We start from the raw sequence: 19,622 nt of genomic DNA, 5'->3' as shown, positions 1-19,622 counted from the left end.
TATCATTCGCCCACTCATAAATGTCAAATCATTTTTCTACTTCCAGTAATGGATTTGCATGGAGTTAGGCATCCAATCAAGCAACATCAGCTCATTCACACATTCACTCATCTATTCCAAAAGCAGTTACCAAGTGGTACTACTCAGTCTTGCTGGGAAAGCCCACATGCACACAGTGTGCAAACACTTGGTAATAACAGCAAACAAACATATAAGGATTCTAACTGAATACAGATAATGCACACATGGGAAAAGATTAGTAATCAGAAAGAGATATGCATTTTGAAGGAAATAAGTCTTTATGCAGCTTTTATGATGGAAACCCAGAACCACAGACAAACATCTGAGCAGGGAGAAAGAGGCTGGCTGGTAGGCCTAGAGCAGAGAACATTCCCTAGAGAGAGCACTGTTCAGAAATGGTGTCCCTATGGCTGGAGAAATAAAGAAGCCAACATGAAGGCTGCTAGTCTCATGAACTTGTCTCACCAGCACCATGTTATAAAATACTGAATTAACAGAGTTGGGACTAAACCTCAACCTTTTAGGTTTTCATTAAGACCGACCAACCTACTGACCTACTTACTGGTGAAATGCAACAACTGCTGCCTGAAAAGGAAGCTTTCATGAAACAATGTGTCAATTCACGAAATATGTTGGACACTTGAATATGAAATAAAATCATATTGCCATAGGAGATTAAATTCCCCCCCCCGCCTCCTTTCAAAGTTGATTATGAAATTTGAATTTTTTTAAATTTTTTTTTTATTGGTGTTCAATTTACTAACATACAGAGTAACCCCCAGTGCCCGTCACCCATTCACTCCCACCCCCCGCCCTCCTCCCCTTCTACCACCCCTAGTTCGTTTCCCAGAGTTAGCAGTCTTTACGTTCTGTCTCCCTTTCTGATATTTCCCACACATGAAATTTGAATTTTTAACTAGAAAATTTCTAGTATGTATTTTAACACATACTAGAAAAGAACCAGCACAGAAAGGTTCAGATTTTGGAAAAAAATATTTATATTTGAGCAGTGCTAGGTTTGTAGACATTTTTTTTTCTTTAAGTCTCTGAGCTATTTTATAAATTGAAGAATCCTGTAACTAAAAAATATATATATATATAAACCAAAAATCTAGTCTGGACACAGCTTAGAGAAAAATGTTAACACAGAGAGGTAAAATTTACCTGTTCAAGGCCACACAGCTCATTCGGAACCAGAGGGGACTTGCACCCAGCTCCCCTGATTACTAGCTCTATGCTTTTTCCTCTATTATGCAACTATTCCCAAGTAAACTTAAGTGTGACCTTAAATGGTGGCAGTAAATGTGAATAAACATGTGACAAAGCTGACTTCAAAAGTGTTGACAACCTGGGCAGCCCCGGTGGTACAGCGGTTTGGCGCTGCCTGCAGCCCAGGGTGTGATCCTGGAGACCCTGGATCGAGTCCCACATCAGGCTCCCTGCATGGAGCCTGCTTCTCCCTCTGCCTGTGTCTCTGCCTCTCTCTCTTTCTTTCTCTCTCTCTGTCTCTATGAATAAATAAATAAAATCTTTAAAAAAAAAAAAGTGTTGACAACCCCAGATTTTGCACGAGTGGGAATGACCACTATGTGTCTTCTATTTTAAATCCTCTTGTATCAAGAAAACATAAATTTTCTATTGTGTCATTTAACAATTAGGTTAAAAACCAAGGGTAAGCTAGTGTTTTTCAAATACTAGGTCAATCAAGTTAGCAGGTCACAACCAATGGTATTTTTTCTTTTTAAAATAAGATGGCATACGTATTTACGTAGGCTGTATTTTCATTTGCCAAATACAGACTAATTTTCCTTGTTATAGCCTTTGCCCAAGACTCACAAGCCATGAACAACTATCTTTTACTGTCATTTAAGTAAAACACTGGTTTTATGCGCAAACAAGTTGCGAGAGGATTCAGTTAAGGAAAGCCTGTGAGAAATACACTGGGTGTTGCCCCTTCTAGCTTCTCTCCTCATTGACATGCCCCAAAGGTTGGAGTGAGTGGGGCAGGGGTCTGAGCTTTGGGATTCGGAGTTTAGAATCCTGCAGAGATGGGAGTCTGTGGCTAAATGGGATACCTCCTGGAATGCGTCTGGGGATAAGGCTTTTGAGTGAAGACCAAAGTCAAGGCAAGCTGGTGAGTTACCACCCACCTGGCAGAGGTGGAGGGAGCAAAGAGATGAAGGTTTTAAGCTGGAACCCAGAGTTACAGTGGAGATGGCAATTCTTTCTTTCTTTTTTTTTTTTTTTTAGCTTTCGTTTTTTTTAATCATGACATGATATCAGCTGTGTTGGGATGGGGACCTATGCAAACGAGAAGTGCTAAAGGGGCAAAAATTCAGGGGTACACGTGCAGCCAGTTCTATTTCTGAATATACTTCTTCTCTGGGTAGTTACAGGTTCCCTGTCTAAAATATTTTCTTTGTACTGGGTGATACTGCACCAGTTAGATACTGAATAGAGGCTGGCAGGCAAGGTTTCTTAGGGAAGTATTTAAGAATCTGCAGGGAAGCTCACCTGTGGCTTAGTTGGTTAAGCATTCAACTCCTGGTTTAGGCTCAGGTCATGATCTCAGGGTGGTGAGAACAAAGAGCCCTGAGCCCCAAGCCCTGCATCGGGCTCTGTGCTGGGTATGGAGACTGCTTGAGATTCTCTCCCTCTCCCTCTGCCATGTACATCCTCTCTTTCTCTCAAACAAACAAAAAAACAAACAAACACACAAACAAAAAATCTTCAGGGAAGGGGAGCAGTTTAAAAAAAAAAACCTATATTTTTAATAAATCTGGATTTTTTTGTTTGGTATGCTTTTAATAATAGAAATCAAAGAAAGTAAAGTTCAATAATACCTTATTGGCTGGAGAACCTTGGGGTTTTTAAGGGTTAACAAATCAATCAACTCTACCTTAGTTTAAAGTAGTTCCATCAGGTTGCCTTCCTTCTAATAATACTGCCCACATCCCTCCACTTCTTGGTTGGATCCGCTTCCCATTCTAGGCAGCAGGTATTAGCAATCTCTTCCACTCCCGAAAATCTGACCTCACTCTATCTTCAGCAGACAACCTTGCTGCCTACCAACCATGAAGAGTAAGCCACTAGATGGCACGTTCCTCAGTTCTTTGCCCTACGCTTGCACCATTCCAGCATCTACACCCTGCCTTCCTTCTTCCTGCTGTCCTTCAGATGCTCATCTCCTTCCACTTCCTCGGGGGCGGTGAGGCCCCATCAGCATCTTTTCCCATCCATATTTAAACCCACCTACTAGCTCATCTTTAAATAAGCAAACAAAAACCTTCCCTATCTCTCTACTTCCCAGCCTCAATTCCAGAGAGCACGGTCTACACGGCTGCCTGCCTCCCAGTCCTCCCCACACCCACTGCACCTTCTACTTCAGATTCCAAGTCCACTGAATGTGCTCTAGTGGAAGACACCAAATGACCTCATTTTTACTAAACTTCTCAGCAGAGTGCAGTACACTGAGAATCCATCAACCCGTCCTGAAACCCCATTTATCCTCAGCTTCGTGCATATGCTCCACCATTTCACCCTTCAGCTCTGCCATCTTCCTCAGTATCCTTCCTCTTCTTCCTGGTTTTCAGCTGTTGGCTCTGCTCTTCTGAGTGCACAGATTCTCCCTTTGGGCAAGTTTATATGCTCCTACAGTGTCAGTTCCCACCAGTGTGATGCTGTTGCTCAAAGCTATGCTTGGATTCTACTGGAAAGTCACAATCCACATGATCTCTCATTATTTCCAATCACAAGTTTGCTCTATCGTATATTCCCCATTTTAGTCAAGGCCATCACCATCTACCTGAATGCCCAGGCCAGAGACCAGGCATCACTTTTGTTCACCCTCAATCTTCATGTCAGGATCATCAAGCCCTATTCATTCTTCCTCCCAATGTGTCTCCAATCCAATCAAGAACAGTCTCTTGCTATTTACAATTATGTGACTGGGCAAGTTCCTGGCCCTCAGTTTTCTATCTGCCCAATAGAATAAAATATTTTATATATTCATAGTACACACCCCCAAAGATAGTTGGGAGGATGAAATGAGTTAATATATATATGAGCACTCAGAACAACGCCTGCACAGTAAATGCTATGTAGGGCAGATGATACCCTGGAGGTTACTGTGTTCATCATTCATCACCCTCCTGGCTCAAGCTCTCATCAACCTCTCACCTAGGCACTCAAACACCTTCTGACTGGTCTCTCTGCCTCCAGTTTGCCTCCCTTCAACCCAGCCTCCACAGGGTGGCCAAAATGATCTTTCTGAAATGCAACCCTAAATGTGGCACGGCTCTACTTACAGGTATTTACCTTCCCCTCTCCTTAGAAAGGCTCCCAAACTCCTGTGCTCCCTCCTCTCCTACCTCTCCCTGCCCCTGACCTTACACTCCAGCCTTACTGAGGTCCTTTAATTCCTCCAATGTACTGTGCTCTCTCAGCTGTAGGCCAAAGCTCAGCTTGCCTCTGTGCTAGACTATTCCACCCTCCTCCTCTCTCCTGCTTCCTCCTTCAGGTCAAAGCCAAAGGTCCAGCAAGCTTTCCCTGACTTTCTGAGACTGAGTTAAATGCGCCCATTAGGCACCAGAGGATGCTGTACCTTGCAATTACTCAGCAATTGCAACTGCCTCTTTACTACCTTTAGTGCCAGGCAAATCTAAGCTCCCTGAGTGTGGGACCAGATCTATCTTCTTCATTTTCCTATGTTGAGCACTTAGCTACATGTCGGCCCTGTAAAAGGTTCTCGGGAATTACCAACTGACATTAATAAATGAATTCCACTAACCATAATCTCTCTAGTAGAATGTAAATTCCATTTTGTAACAAAACAGAGTTCACTTTTTATTTCAAGATCCCTTTTAACTAAAGCATACCTAGATTCTTTTTTTTTTTTTTTTTTTTTTTTTTTTTTTTTTTTTTTTTTAGCATACCTAGATTCTACCTAGATTCTAGTTCCTTTGAACGTGGGAATGCTTCACACTATGTCCCACTGGATAAGGAAATGCCAGGATTCACGATATAGCATTTGATGGTAAAAAAATGATGATGATCCTGGCAAAAGCTAACACTACATATTTACGTCCCGTCCAGCACCATCATGCTAAGCATACCACACAGTACTTCACCTAATCATCAGGAAACTCTGAGGGCAGCACTTACTGTTCCCAGTGCTTCTGGAAGGTCCATAAAGGAAAATCCCCTAGTCATGCCCAGATTCCTTTCTTGATATTGTTCACAAACCAGAGCTAAATGTTCTTAACTAAATGTCCAATCTCTGACTCTCTCTCTCCATCTCACTCTTGCTCTGTCTGTCTTGGCCATGGTAAGCAGCCATGAACCACTCTAACTTTTCCTAATAAGCAATAGGGCAAAGTTAGGACCAGAACTGAGGGCTGCTAGCCCCACTTTCCCCTGATTTGGTTACTGCTGACATGTTGGCCAACACGACTTAGAATAACATGGGAATTATCTGCATTGATGGAACTGAAATTCTCCTATTCAAAAAGTACACTATATACTTTATCCAAATGTCCAATGTCCAATGTCTTATTTCTTTTTTCCTAAAGATTTATTTATTTGAGAGAGAGAGAGAGCATACATTCATGAGCATGGGGAGGGGCAGAGGAAGAGAGAGAGAGAGAATCTCACGCAGATTCCCCACTGGGCATGGAGCCCAATGCAGGGCTCAATCCCATGACCCATGAGACCAGGACCTGAGCTAAAACCAAGAGTTGGATGCTTAACTGACTGAGCCACCCAGGTGCCCCCAATATCTTGTTTTTATCCTATATTCAGCCAACACACCTTCACACCCAAATTTCAATGCTAAAAGATTTGGGACTTAAAAAAAGAAAACCTGTATTTGGACTGACTGAAAAAAGTTCTATGTAATTTTCACTGTCTATTCACAACCTCAGCAAGACTAAAAAGCATTTTTTACAGCTAATAAATTCCAGTTTAGAAAGGTTAAATTTTCTAAGCTTTGGAATCGTACCAAAATGGGGGAGAGGGAGTATACAAGATGGAACAGCTTTTTAACATATTTTCAAAAGCCACCCAGTGACAAAAACAGAACTGATGAATAAGAAAGGGGTCTTCACTTTCCTACAAAGAGACTCGGCTTTTTAGTCTCCAAGATTTTGGTGCTTAGAACTCTACTTGGCCGGCCTTAATATTGGGAACAGCCAAGAGAAGTTTCTGTGCTCCCTAAGGGAGGAGAAGCACACTAAACATCCTGTTCTTTTTAATAGTTCTGATGATATATATCCAAGTACTTAAAGTCAAGTTTTTGAAAGATGTTTGCTTCATTCTGTTAATTAGTCTGAAATCCAATGTTGGAAGGAAGAGAAATAGACAGTATGTTCCATACTCCCAATTTACTAAAAGGGAGAAAGTCAAGTTCTAAAGAGAGGATGAGTGGAGAAGCCCATCAGCATTAGTAACTGAGAGTTAATACTTCTGTTCATAAATCAAGTTCAAAATAAACTATAAACCAGGACTTATAAAACAACACATGAGAGCACTGCTATAAACTACAATCCCTACATGAACTCTGGGTTTTAGATTAGCATCTTGGGCTCGCTGAAAACTTCTGTAAAGTAAACTCTACAAATCCACATTAAAAATGTTTTCTTTCTGAAACTATTGATTGTCAAAGTGGAACTCATGTACATGTAACTAGCAAGATATATTTCTTACTGAATGAGGAGGTTTCTGGTTTATGAACATTCAGAGGCATTGAAGTTAGGTCTCATTCAGTACCCAAATGCAAAGGATGACTCTGCAAGTTTACTTTCATTTATTGGCCCATATTTTAGGGATGGCATGTTAGGTTCTATAAGCAGCATGACTAGTTTCCTAGCAAAGAGCTCAATTTAGCTTAATCTGCCACAGAGAAAAAAAGAGAGAGAAAAAAATCCACCACAGAGGTGCCTTTATTCTCTGACCACTCTGGTCACAAACCTAAGGGAGTAGGAGAATGGAAAAGAAAACAGGGTCACAAGATCATCACAAACATGACTCCTTTTAAAATATCCTGCCAATATTCTGAAAAGCAAAGGTCTGCCTGGAAGTGAAGAATTACGAGAATAACTAGACCAAGTTTGTGCAAAGTGATCAGAGGTACACCAATAAGCAGGTATGTATGGGGCATCTGTGTGGAAGCACTGTGTTCTCTGCTGGGTGAAAAACTGGAATGGATGAACTGAACCCATAAGAGTTGGTGGTAGTAGTTCCTTAGAGATTCTGAGCACCTAAAAAGAGAATAATACTGAAGTAATCTGTATGAAATTTTGCATTTTCAGTATTGCTTTGAAGTGTGATGTTTAATGACTTAATGAACTGAACAATCAAGTCCCCCAATTTTGCAAGTAACAACAGGGGTACTGGAAATACAGGAGTTCCCCTTTTATTCTCACTGTACCACATTAATTTTGCAAATAATACCAGAACTGTGATTTCAAACACAATTAATCTGATATGCCTGCCACTGCAGCTTGTCAACATTTTAACTACTGCTATATGCTATATGAATCACATCTGTATCACAGACACAGGGTTATATGCCATCCATACCCTATGCATTACTTATTTACATAGATTACATGTTATATATTATGTTTATTTCACCACAAGGATATCTAACAAAATTGAGATGCACAAGAAGGTTTGAAAAAGAAATCACAGAAGATATTGACATAATTTAAGTTCAAGCCCGCTCAAAGTGTGTGCCTGGTATATTTGACAATCTGCAAAAAAACCAAACACATATTTAACTAATGAGATGAAATGTCACTTTTTTTTTAAGGCCTAAGGGAATCAACAGACTAGGGATGCTGCAAGACATAGAACTTTTTAGCATAGTAAACCTCAAGGGATAAAATCCTAATTTACTACATGCTGTCTTATGAACCACAGATGGACAAACAGCACCTCAGCAGACATATCTCAGTGACTGGGGTGGGCAGTGGTGCCACTCTGGGTGGGAAGCGGGTGTCACCAAACCCACTTCCAGCAGGTGCTTCCTCCAACCCTCCTGCCTACACAGCTCCCCTGAGAAGTCAATAGAGAGGCAGGCAGCTAATGGCCTAGCTGAGCAGGGGGTCAAATATGAAAATGCAGTGAGGGATGAGAGATGGATAGTGCAGAATGCTGTAGGCCCTAGAGCTGGATGGACTGGGCCCAAGCCCATCTCAGCTCCAATCCTTGCTGCATCCCAACCATGACCAAGGGTCTCGCACTTGGTGTCTCAACTACAGTAACAGAGATAAAAGTATCTCCCCCTCAGAGGACTGTTGTCAGAAATAAGTGACACATTACAAATAAAATGGTTGGTAGCAGTGCCTAACACATGGTAGGGCTCACTGAGCATTCCCATGATCATCATTTCCCATATCTGGGTTGAATAATTCCTATAGGTGATCTCTAGATCACATCTAGATCATATCTTAACACCACAGCCCTGGCAAACTATAATAGATATCTAGGCACAAAATATATATAAAATTAAATTAATTAATTTATTTGACAGAGAGCCGGAGAGATCACAGAAGGAAAGGGAGAAGCAGACTCTCCACTGAGCGGAGAGCATGACACGGGGCTCCATCCCAGGACCTTGGGATCATGACTGAGCCAAAGGCAGACACTTAACTGACTGAGCCACTCAAGCACCCCACGATACTAAAAAAAGATATAAAACAACTACACAATATGTATACCATGATGGATACTCATGACAGACTATGGGTTTCTAAAAGCTTCTAAAAAAGGTAATATATTTAGCACAGAATCAATCCTTTGAAAAGAACATGTATGTCCACAATCTATGGCTGGAAAAAAGCACAGAAGGACATACACCAATTTGTGAGTATGGTCACTTCTGAGTGGTGCAATTATTATTAATTATATTAACTTTTTTTTTCCTTTTGCTTATCTGTTTTTCCAATCTTCCTACAATGAACATCCATTCCATATTTATATAAAAGATTTGAGAGAACAGAATATTCATATTAAGCCTGGGTTACAGCGCCGAAAGAACTGTGCAGGACTAGTGCAGGGTTGACAATACAACACACCAAGTGCATGATGACCTCAAATAAGCACACAAAGGTCAGGTACAGCCAGAGGCCTCTCCTGGCAGAAAGAAACTGGACTTGACTTTGAGCCCTAGCCCAGCTGTCTCCCCACCATGGCCCCTGGTGAGTCATTTATTGTGGTCTCCGTTTATGACTGATAGATGGAATCAGATCTGACCTGCAGTAACTCTGACAGGGGATGATCATCCCTCCTCCTTGCAACACTCTGGCTTGGCTTCCAGCTGGTCCCCTCTTGCTTTCCTCCCACTTCCCTGGCTGCTCCTTCTCCGTCTCCATTACTGGTTCAGCCAGAGTCTTGGCTCCTTACTGTCCCAGTATCTGGGATTCGACCCCTGACCTCTTCTCCATTCTGTTGAGTCTCACCTCCGAGGAGCTCTGTTCACCCTGTGGTTTCAGTTCCACCTATACCCCCAACTATTCCTAAATGTCTATCTTTAGTTCCAACCTTTCCCCTGAATTCCAGACTGGAGTATCAATAACTGCCCACTGGAGGTAATCATTTAGAGGACTCATGGGCATTGCAAATGCAATAGCATGGCCCAAATGAAGGTCATCATCTGCCTCTCTAGCCCTCAACCTATTTCCTAGTCACCCTCTCAACATTAATGGTAACCAAGTCCTTCTAGTTGCTCAGGTCAAAAACCCTGGAGTCATCCTTGACTTCTTTCTTTGTCTCATGCCTTAAACCCAAACCTTTTGACTCTACCTCTAAAATATACCCAGAACCTTACCACTCCACACCACCTTCAAAGCTACCATCCTAGTCCAGAACCAGTACCTTTGTTCTGTTATGGCAACGGCCACCCGCCTCCCCAGTCAGTCTCCTGCATCCACCCTTGTCCCCTCCAATCTATTCTGAACCCAGTAGCTGGAATAATGCTATTAAAGTGTCTGTCCATCATGTCATTCTCTTGCCCAAACTCCCAAAGGCTCTCCATCTCCCACAGACAAAATGCCAGAATCCTTGCGCTGGCCCACATGTGCACACCCCCACCTCGTCTCCCACTTCCTTCTTCTTCATTCACTCCAACCCCCCTGGCCTTCCTGCAGATCTCCCTCCCTACCTTCTTATCTCCTTCAGGCCATTACCTCAATGTCTTCTCACCAAAGTGATTTCCCAACCAGGCTATATAAGTCTGGTGACAAAGCTCCCCCTGCCTCCACACATGCCCTAACCCCCTGTCCTGTCTTACCTTTCTCCATAGCACTTCCATTGCCCAACATAACTTCCTTTATTTTTTGGTCTCCCTACAGTGAGGATAGAAGTTCCACAAAAGTGGGAATTTGTTTTATTGTTTTGCTCCTAATTGTATCCTCAATACCTAAAACAGAGCCTGGCACATAGTAGGCACTGAATAAATATTTTTGAATAAATAAGCAGTATTAAAGGGTTCCTATCCTCACCTCCATCAGGGTTATGTGAGGAACACATGAACTAAAGCATGTCAAACTAACTACTAAATAATCTGACACTTTAACAGGTGCCTGGGTGACTCAGTTGGTTAAGTATCAACCTTCAGCTCAGTTCATTATCTGAGTCCTGGGATCGAGCCCTGCATCAGGCTCCCTGCTCAGTGGGGAGTTTGCTTCTCCCTCTGTCCCTCCCACCATTCGTGCTCTCTCTCTCAAAAATAAATGAAATCTTAAAAAAATAATTTGACCCTTTGATAACTAAGTAAATGGTGTTATTATCATCACTGTTATGTTGAAGACACACCCCAATCCTATCAGAATGACCTGAATTAGGCATGCTTGAACAATGCTTCCCCAACTCCCTTTTTACTTATCTATTTCAAGGACAGAGATTAGTAACTGAGAATTCCCACAATGCTAGGATTCTGGAAAGAATTCGGTTCAGAAATCCACTCAATGTCTAACCCTACAAATGATGATCTTATAGGCTGGGATTTTTGCCTTCCCTTGGGGAATAGGAGGAAAAAAACTAAGAGTGCCCAATCCCCCTCTGTTGTGTCAGAAATACTGCTGAACACAACTCAAGGGGACAGGACTCTGTCCTTGACTTTTGCTTGGCCTTGATGATATAATCAGATTTCACCCATGGTAAGTTTCTGTGTAAATTCTCAATGGACAAAAGTCTGGGTTCAGCTCAGTGGTCTCCATCAGGAAATCAAGAATATAGAACATACTCTATGAACTCTAGGAGATACAGACAATAGCATGTTTCATTATAACACCCCTGGAATTACTTAATTACTCATGGTGGCGCCACACAGAAATGATACAGAGTTAGACCTCTCTTCTCCATGCAGATGTTTCACAGCCAGTAGAAAACTCAGCTTGAGGACAGATTTACTAACCTCTACTCTGTCTTGGGTAGAATGGCTGTTAAAAATTCCTCTACATGAGTTCTAAAGAAACCATGGCCTGTTAGAGGCCAGTAATAGTAACTTCTACTTGCAGAACTAACAGTTACTGCAGCTAAACTGCAAAGCATTGTGAATTCTGGTGAGGAAGGCAATTAATCTAATTGAGCTGAACGTGTGAGGGTTTTCAAGCGAGTAAAACTGCATTCTGGGACACCTGAGCCCAGCAACAATGCCTGCTCCAGTTAGGGAATGCACAGAGATGAAGTAAAGCAGTTCCATCACATTCCATCTTTGACTTTTAGAAAAGGATTTCCATCATCTTCTCTCCAGCCCCTTTTAGAAAGAAGCAACTTATAAAATTATATCCCATTAAAGACCCTATCCTCAAAGCTGACCAATTAAATACTTAATCAGCTTAATTGTAAGATTTTGCTTGTCAGGAACATACCAAGCCTGACTTGCTCCTCTCCTCTCATCATGTTGAGACTGCATTACCTAAGAAGCAGGATGAAGATAGTTTCAACCAAAAAGAATTAAACAAGTTTCTAGAGAAAAAGCTTTCATTTCTCACTTTATGTAAGTGACTAATTAGTTGACAATACTATCTCATCCTCATCAAGCTTGGCTTTTTCTTCTTCATTAGACACAAAACAAAAAATCAAATTATTTTGCATCTGGACTCTCTTCCAGGGCAAACAATGCATTCCCAAGAAGAATCAGAAGTATTGTTTTAAGGACATGTTTAAGGACACACAGGCAAGCCTATGATCCATTCTGCTAGGATCCAATCCAAGCATATGTGGAGGTTTTCAGCAGGTATCAAGAATAATCTTCACTTGGATGGTGTCTTAGAGTCTACTTCAGCATATGAAATACTTTATTTATTATAGTGAAACTAGAGAAAATGAATGAATCTATATCAGCACACAGAAATCCTCTAATATTGCTGACATGACATGTTTTTCTTCCAAAGAGCAATGATTTTTTTTTTCTCACTTGCTTTTGACTCCACACTGGATTTGAAATTTTCATCACACACAAGTCAGGAAATCTGGACTTAATGTTCCAATGGCCACTCCCTTTATCAGCCTCTCACGGAGACTTGCACCTGGCTAGGTATGCATCGGTGCACCCATGGCAGTGTGTCATCATTTCAATAAATAGAACCCAAGTGTTATAAGACAACACCAGTTTCTAGGGAGAAACAAGATCTGACACATGTTAATACCTCATTATACATCCAGGCCCTCTGCCAAGCAGAAGGAACAGAGGATCACCTTTTAACATAAACATTACAGGCCTCTCTTGCTATGAGGATCAAGTCCAGTATATTTATTTCATTTACCACATGGTCATTTTCTCTCCACTGTAAAGAGAGCCAGTGAATAAAATCCATGTTAGTTCAGCATTATGCTTGAAAATTTTAAACAAACCAGTGAGGCAAATCACTTATGGTTTTCATACCAGGCATACCTCTGAGAGGCTCCATATAAATACTTCTTTCAGCTCAGAACACTATACATACCATTATGAAATACTGTACTCCATGTGAGCAGGAGATACAAAATTATCCCGAACCCAGGAAATACAAGTACACATGTTTGCACTTCCATTTTCCGCAGAGGCCCAGTGGTCTAGTGGGCTAGCACAGACTGGGACTGGAGAAATCTGAGGGTTATAGGGTTTCGGGTTTAGCAAAGTCATTTAAATTATACCCCAGTTGTTTTGTCTCAGGAAAGGAGACTACAAATCTCTAACTGCGGCAGAAGCATCTAAACTGAAGCAATTCCAAATGACTCAAGCTACAAACATCAAATTAATCTGTCACCTAAATCTCCCAGTCTTACAGGTGTGCTTTTTTATCTGTCCCTTAAATACCAACGAAACCACAAACCTCCCTCCCAGGAGAGTACGCTTCCAGCTCTTACTGAGTGAGGCCTCTTGAGGCATATCTCCTCATGTGCTGAGTTCTTCAACCGGTCTCTTGAAGCGCTTCTGTATATTTTAAAAGCCACAGACACACTACACAGTCTAATTTAACAGACTATGTTAGACTGTAGTGGAGTCGAGCCGAGTCACCTGCCGAGAATGCAACCAAGAATAGTGGTCCTCTTTGTGCCAGATGACCCAGAGGAAAGAAAAGAGCTGTGGAGGGCAGAGAATGTTCTGGATACCTGTAGTCACGGTGCTCCTCACTCCAGATTGATGAGACCTTCACTGGAAGATGTGGTTTGTCAGGTGTAGCACAAAGGAGCCAGGAATATGGGGATCTAGGGCTTGACTAGCCTCTCAATCCAAAAATTCCAGTGTAGAGTTGAAGCCAGAGGCTGCCAGGGCAGACCAGCAGGAATAAGACAAGACACAAGATTCAGTAAAACATAGGCAACCCTACGGAGGAACGGCAGACGTGAATGACCTCAGGGGTTATGACACCATCAGAGCAAAATGCCACTACAACAGTGATTCAAAGGAAGGAATACAAAGTCACCATTACCAGCACTGGACACACATGCTAAGTTTACCGTCAAAGGATGCACACAAAGCTCCACTTTTCAGATCCTAAAATAGAACTAAAACAATTTCATAGGGATGATTTATTAGCGAACAGTGGCCTGCAAATTAAAACAGAGAGACATAAGACTAAAGGCTTATATATCACATCTTACCCCAGCACATCTCACTTCACTAGGCTGAGAAAAAAAAACAAAAACAAAAAAACAAACCATGTGCTCTGTAGAGGGTAAACAATGCCCTCCCTGGGCTATAGAGGCTCCCTCGGGTGGGATGCAAGGACTCCTTCCTTTAGGGCTTTTTCAGAAGGCAGTGGGAAGGTTAATCTGAGATTACACCTCAATTCTGCAACTGGTTCTCTATACCACCTTTATTGTGCCCTTTTACTAATTCGACAAATATTTACTCAGCACTTACTCTGTGCCAGGTACTGTGCTCTGAGCTTTGCTTTTCTCCTAGCGCACACAGTTGTACCCGGGCCCAATTCATTTCTTGGTTGGATTAACTTTCCAACCTCTCTTCATGTTTACCTTTCCAGCAATGCCAAATACATTCAGTCTCCAAGGTCACCAGCATCCTACTTTCAAACTAGGAGCCTGCCCATGATGCTCCTTTTTCTTACATTTTGTGACAAGAGAGCCTGCACTGTTGGTTTTGGAGCTCATCTCTCATCACCCTGATATCAACAAACCAGCTCATGTTCTATGTCTTCCCTCTTTCTTGCCAGTTCTCTTTGTTCCTGTAACATGCACTTACTCAGCCGCTCATTGGTCTGATCATCCCACGAGGTGCCTTGATAGGGAATGGCTTATTCCTTTCCTCATTCAGGCAAATCTTGAAATCCTACCTTTCCTGCATGATTCATCTGATAATAATCTAAGCACCTTCTTTGTATATCAGCCACTCTTCTTGAAAGAGCATCTGCAATAATAGTAGTAAATATGTTGTAAAGCACTTCCAACGATTCCATCTCAATCAATCCTCAACAACACTATGAAATAGATCTTAACTCACTTTACATACAAGGAAACCAAGGTGTGTACGAATTAACCAACTTGTCCTAGAGAATACAGCAAGCGAGTGGCTGAACTGGGACCCAAACCTTGTCCATCAGCTACTAAATCAGAACCTTTTCCATTCATTAGTCTGTCTCTGCCAAGCCCTGCTTAGGAATCAGCCATGAGAAACATGGGAGGGAGGGTACTTACCTTGCATCATCTGTTGATGGCCAAACCGGGCCAAAAGGTGAAGAAGGAATGGGCCAACCCAAAAGAGGGGTTTGAGGTCTGGAAACTTAAGTGTCCTAAGTGAATTTTACAAGTAGGATCCAACAAAGTGTCATCAGGAAAGAACCTCAGATGAAGCCCACAAAGGTTAAATCACAAAGTATACTAGATACTTTTTAAGGACTCTTGCATATTACACACATTAATTAGTAAAAAGGCAAACATCCATTTGGCTCCTGAAGAGCTAGAATTTTAAAAAGCATGATCAAGAGGAAAGCACAACCAACTACAAGGAACTATAATTGGAAAGCTTCAGAGAAAATTAAGAGCAAGGGTTCCAGGATTTCTCAAAGGTGGCATTCTGTTGAGAAAGGGATGTACTTTTTGTTTTTGTCCCACTATCCTGAAAGATTCATATTTGATGGTGTTCCCCCACATGCCAGGCCACAGGGTTACCAGACAGCTACCTGAGATCATTCCCTCACCTATGAGCCTTGCCTCACAGGGCCTTTCAGTTCCACCCCAAATTTCTGTCTTCCCTTTATTCTTGTAAAGAGTACAGATGGAAACACAACTGGTAATACGTTGTTGTTTCTAAAGCTGAGTGGGGAGAATGCTTGAGATCTATTTGACATGAGGTACAACCACCATGATTTTGCCAGCAGCTTCCCAAAGGCTCTCTTGCTAGGGACCTACACCTGGTTGAAGAAAGTAGGAAATTGGTTGTCTCCACTGGTTTCATATTTGGTAACAATCCATGTAACAAAGTATTTACCTATGTAAAAGAATATTCTCCTACTTTTCTATTTAGCTAATAATGCCAATTCAATGAAATTCAATTATATCTTTCAAATCTACTGCAAGCCTGTCTGCATCCTTGCCAACTCCAAATACAGGCAAAGAAGTAATACACAGGAAAAAATACTTTTTTGCTTCCATGTTTTTACTACCTGACTCCTGAGGATATTTCTCTTTAGTGTTTTATTTGCTAGGATTTTATTTTGTTTCTTCATTTGTTCATTCATTCGCTCATTCATTCAGCTTTTTATTAAAGTAGAATGTGTAGTACAGTGAGGGAGACAAACCATTAAGAGACTTAACTACAAGGAACAAACTGAGGGCTGCTAGAGGGGCAGTGGGTGGGGGATGGGGTAACTGGGGGATGGACATTAAGGAGGGCACATGAAGTAATGAGCACTGGGTATTATATGCAACTGATTAATCACTAAATTACCTCTGAACCTAATAATACACTATATGTTAATTAAACTGAATTTTAAAAATTTTAAAAAGCAGGTGTAGTACAGGATTATCCTTACATGTCATACAGGCTTTGTGATAAAATGTAAAACTAGGCCTTTATAAAATATCATTTCTTCCTACCATATGACAGCTGTAGGTTTTGACTCAGCCACAGAACTTCTTTGAGGAGGTTCCTCACTTGTAAAAGAAGGATAACAGGATCTACCCTATCCATCTTAAAGTGGTTTTCTGAAAGTCAAATCAAATGATGAATCTGAAAGTGCTCTATAAATATACTCAGCATTGATACCCGTGGATCAGAAAACCTAGTAGCAAAAAAAATGTATTGGCTGGGACGCCTGGGTGGCTCAGCAGTTGAGTGTCTGCCTTCAGCTCAGGGCGTGATCCTGGAGTTCAGGGATTGAGTCCCACATCAGGCTCCCTGCATGGAGCCTGTTTCTTCCTCTACCTGTGTCTCTGCCTCTCTTTCATGAATAAATAAATAAAATCTTTAAAAAAATGTATTGGCTTTCCAGAGACTTCCCAGGCTTGTCTCTGTGCATGTTATATGCTTGTGTGTTATCAGTAAGAGTAGCAATAGTGGCTTTGTACCCTCCACATAGTATTATCATTACCAGGTACCACTACATTTCTGCAAGCATTAGGATTCAAGGTAGAAACAAGTTGGGTACAGCTGCCTACCTAACCATGAATTGTATGGAAATCATGGTGCTATGCCAACATCTAATCTTTCATCATTCTAACTCTAGAGCTCCTTTTTGCCACTTTGCTCTTGTTCCAAAAGCTTGACTGGTGGAGAAGATACTTGAAATGTCCCAAACCTATGATTTTGTGATCCTGGTGTATCATCACCTCCACCCAGCTGGTGACAGAAATAGTGGCTGTCTGAGAGTTATTTAAAACAAGTACCACTAGGAACAAACTTTCTGAAAGAAACCTTACTGGCCTCCAAGTGGGCAACTGAAAAGAACCAAATGCTAGTGACAGAGAAGTCAATGATACAACAATTGAGGGCAGTTTTATTAGTTTCATTCAATGAAGCGCAACTTGGACAAAAAAATTCATTATTCAAACCAGATGCTGTTTTTGTAATATTCATCTCCATGATGAACTGTTTCAATTCTCTTTTATTTTGAATATGTAATATAAAGCAGGCAAATCATTACTTTAAGAAAGGCACACTTGAAATTTGTAAAGTTGGTCTGAAAAAGAACTGAATGTAGGAAGCCTGTTTGCCAAAGTTTATTGCCAAGAGCATTTTTGTCTTTTTTAATCATACGACAAAAGAAATGCAATAGTGAGTTTAAGCAAGACCAATTATGAACAGCAACGAAATTACCCTTTAATGATAATCAGCCACAAATCTTGATTACTGCCAGCTCGAATCATCTGGTCATTAGGCATAAAAAGTGCTGTGTTCATCTATCTCAAGCAAGAATGAAGGATAGGCCCCTCAAGGTGTGCAGTCAGATAAGATGGGGAGGCAGGGAAGAAAGCAGAGGAGGCCAACCTCTGTTTGGTAAGCGCCAAACAGAAAGCAGAAGGCTCATAAAAATGTTTACTAAGCACAAAAGTTACTTTTTAGAAAAAAAGCCTGATGATGATCTTCCTCTTAGAAAAGATTAATCTTTCCGTTGTCAGAAGAATGACGAGGAACAGATCTCATCCCCGGAAAAAAGTGAGTGTCTGTAGCCAGGTGGATCCCAGGAGAAGATGAGAGCAGACTGTGGGGAACGGAGCCCAGCCAGAAGACTGTGGCCTTGAGATACAAACTGAAGACAAAGGGGAATGACCCTCCGGTATGGGGCTGTTGGGAAGTGTCAGAGCTTGCTGGGCAGTTTCTAGGTTCGTGGATGGAGTCCAATGCAGTAAACTGCTACCCTAAAAACAATGTAGTAGATAGAACCACGAGCTGCCCGTTTCTATTGCTTTATGGAGACAGGGCTGGAACATTTTAGACATGGAGAAGATCAACACCTTCATTTTACAAACAGAGACTCAAGGCCAAGGAGATAGACAGCAATCTTGTGGGACTAACTAACGGCAAAGCCAGGACTCCTTACCCACCTGCTCACTCCCTGAGGTGATGGAGAGGCTCTGAAGAGCAGCTAGTGAGGACTGCCACTTTGGAGTGGTCACTGCATTCTGGCACAGTTACGAACAGATACAGTCTTCTTCTGCCTCGGGCATGCTCATGTGCTCACTCAACACCAGACAAGTAGCAAGAGAAAAATCTATATTCATATTGGAATTGTAAATCCTATTTACCAAAATGCACTTTGGGCCAGACACCCCGTTAGGCACCAGCATTCATTCGCCTCTTGTAATGTTCACAACTCAGGAGGTGTTGATAACCTCATTCTACGGGAAATGCATCTAAAAGAGGTGACGTAACTTGCTTATGCTCACACCACTAGGTAAGTGGCAATCCTGGGTTCAGACATGTTTTCCTAGTCCCTTGAAGACACTGTGCTTTCTACTACCCTACCAGCCCTCAAAGTTTTGCAAAAGAAAGAACTCCTCATTCAACTGATTTATGAGAGCTGCACAAGAAGCTCTGCCTAGTGAAAATATCTGAATCATTATATAGGAAATAAACATTCTGAACAATGAGAAGGAAGCTTCTAAAATCTGGGTGTAAACATGAGCCCTTTCAGGTATTTCACTAAGGAGAGAAGTTTCTTGCAAAGTTTTTTCCTTCTAAAAACTCTTTGCTTCCCAGATCCTGAATAGTCCATTTATTACTCTTCTTTTCTCTTTCAGGCCAAAGCTCAAGTCCCCACAAGTAGAAGAGAAAGACAATGGAAATCTTGACAAGCAGGAATGACTTTGAACAGAGATGGTCACTGAAGAGCCCGTGGACAAGACCGTGGAGAACATTATCCCAGCTCGCAGCCTTCTTGTGGCTGGCAAGGCTCCACCAGTGCTTTCACCTCCTGGCAACCACCTGCTACCTTTACCTTCTGGAAACACGGGCATGCCGCCAGGCTGGAGATTTCTGCTCTCTGACTGAACACAAACACCTCTCAGCTTCCAGTCTGAACACAACCCTGAAGACCAAGACTGACTATGAGTTTGGTGCTACTGATGTCTCTGCAATTTGTAATCTTCTGCCTATAGGTAGGCTGGACTGTTAATTCAAAACTAGAATATTCCAAAGAGGCCTATTCTTAACT

General features: G+C 41.7%; 1 protein-coding gene across 2 annotated transcripts in view; it reads right to left on the bottom strand.

Annotated features, from left to right (window-relative positions):
• The window catches only part of JAZF1 (JAZF zinc finger 1), a 336,302-nt gene that overhangs the window by 249,773 nt on the left and 66,907 nt on the right, over positions 1-19,622 (bottom strand). The window contains exon 1 of one of the 2 annotated variants that reach the window (XM_072783661.1): positions 13,375-13,411. The exons of the other annotated variant lie outside the window; for it this stretch is intronic. Coding sequence (XP_072639762.1) covers positions 13,375-13,396 — 22 coding nt within the window. The 5' untranslated portion in view covers positions 13,397-13,411. Of the gene's footprint in view, positions 1-13,374; positions 13,412-19,622 lie in introns of those variants that run through there. 2 annotated transcript variants of the gene reach the window in all.

Source organism: Canis lupus, chromosome 18 (genome assembly GCF_048164855.1).
Source record: "Canis lupus baileyi chromosome 18, mCanLup2.hap1, whole genome shotgun sequence".
Taxonomy (NCBI): Eukaryota; Metazoa; Chordata; class Mammalia; order Carnivora; family Canidae; genus Canis; species Canis lupus.
This window is presented reverse-complemented; position numbering and strand designations above follow the sequence as displayed.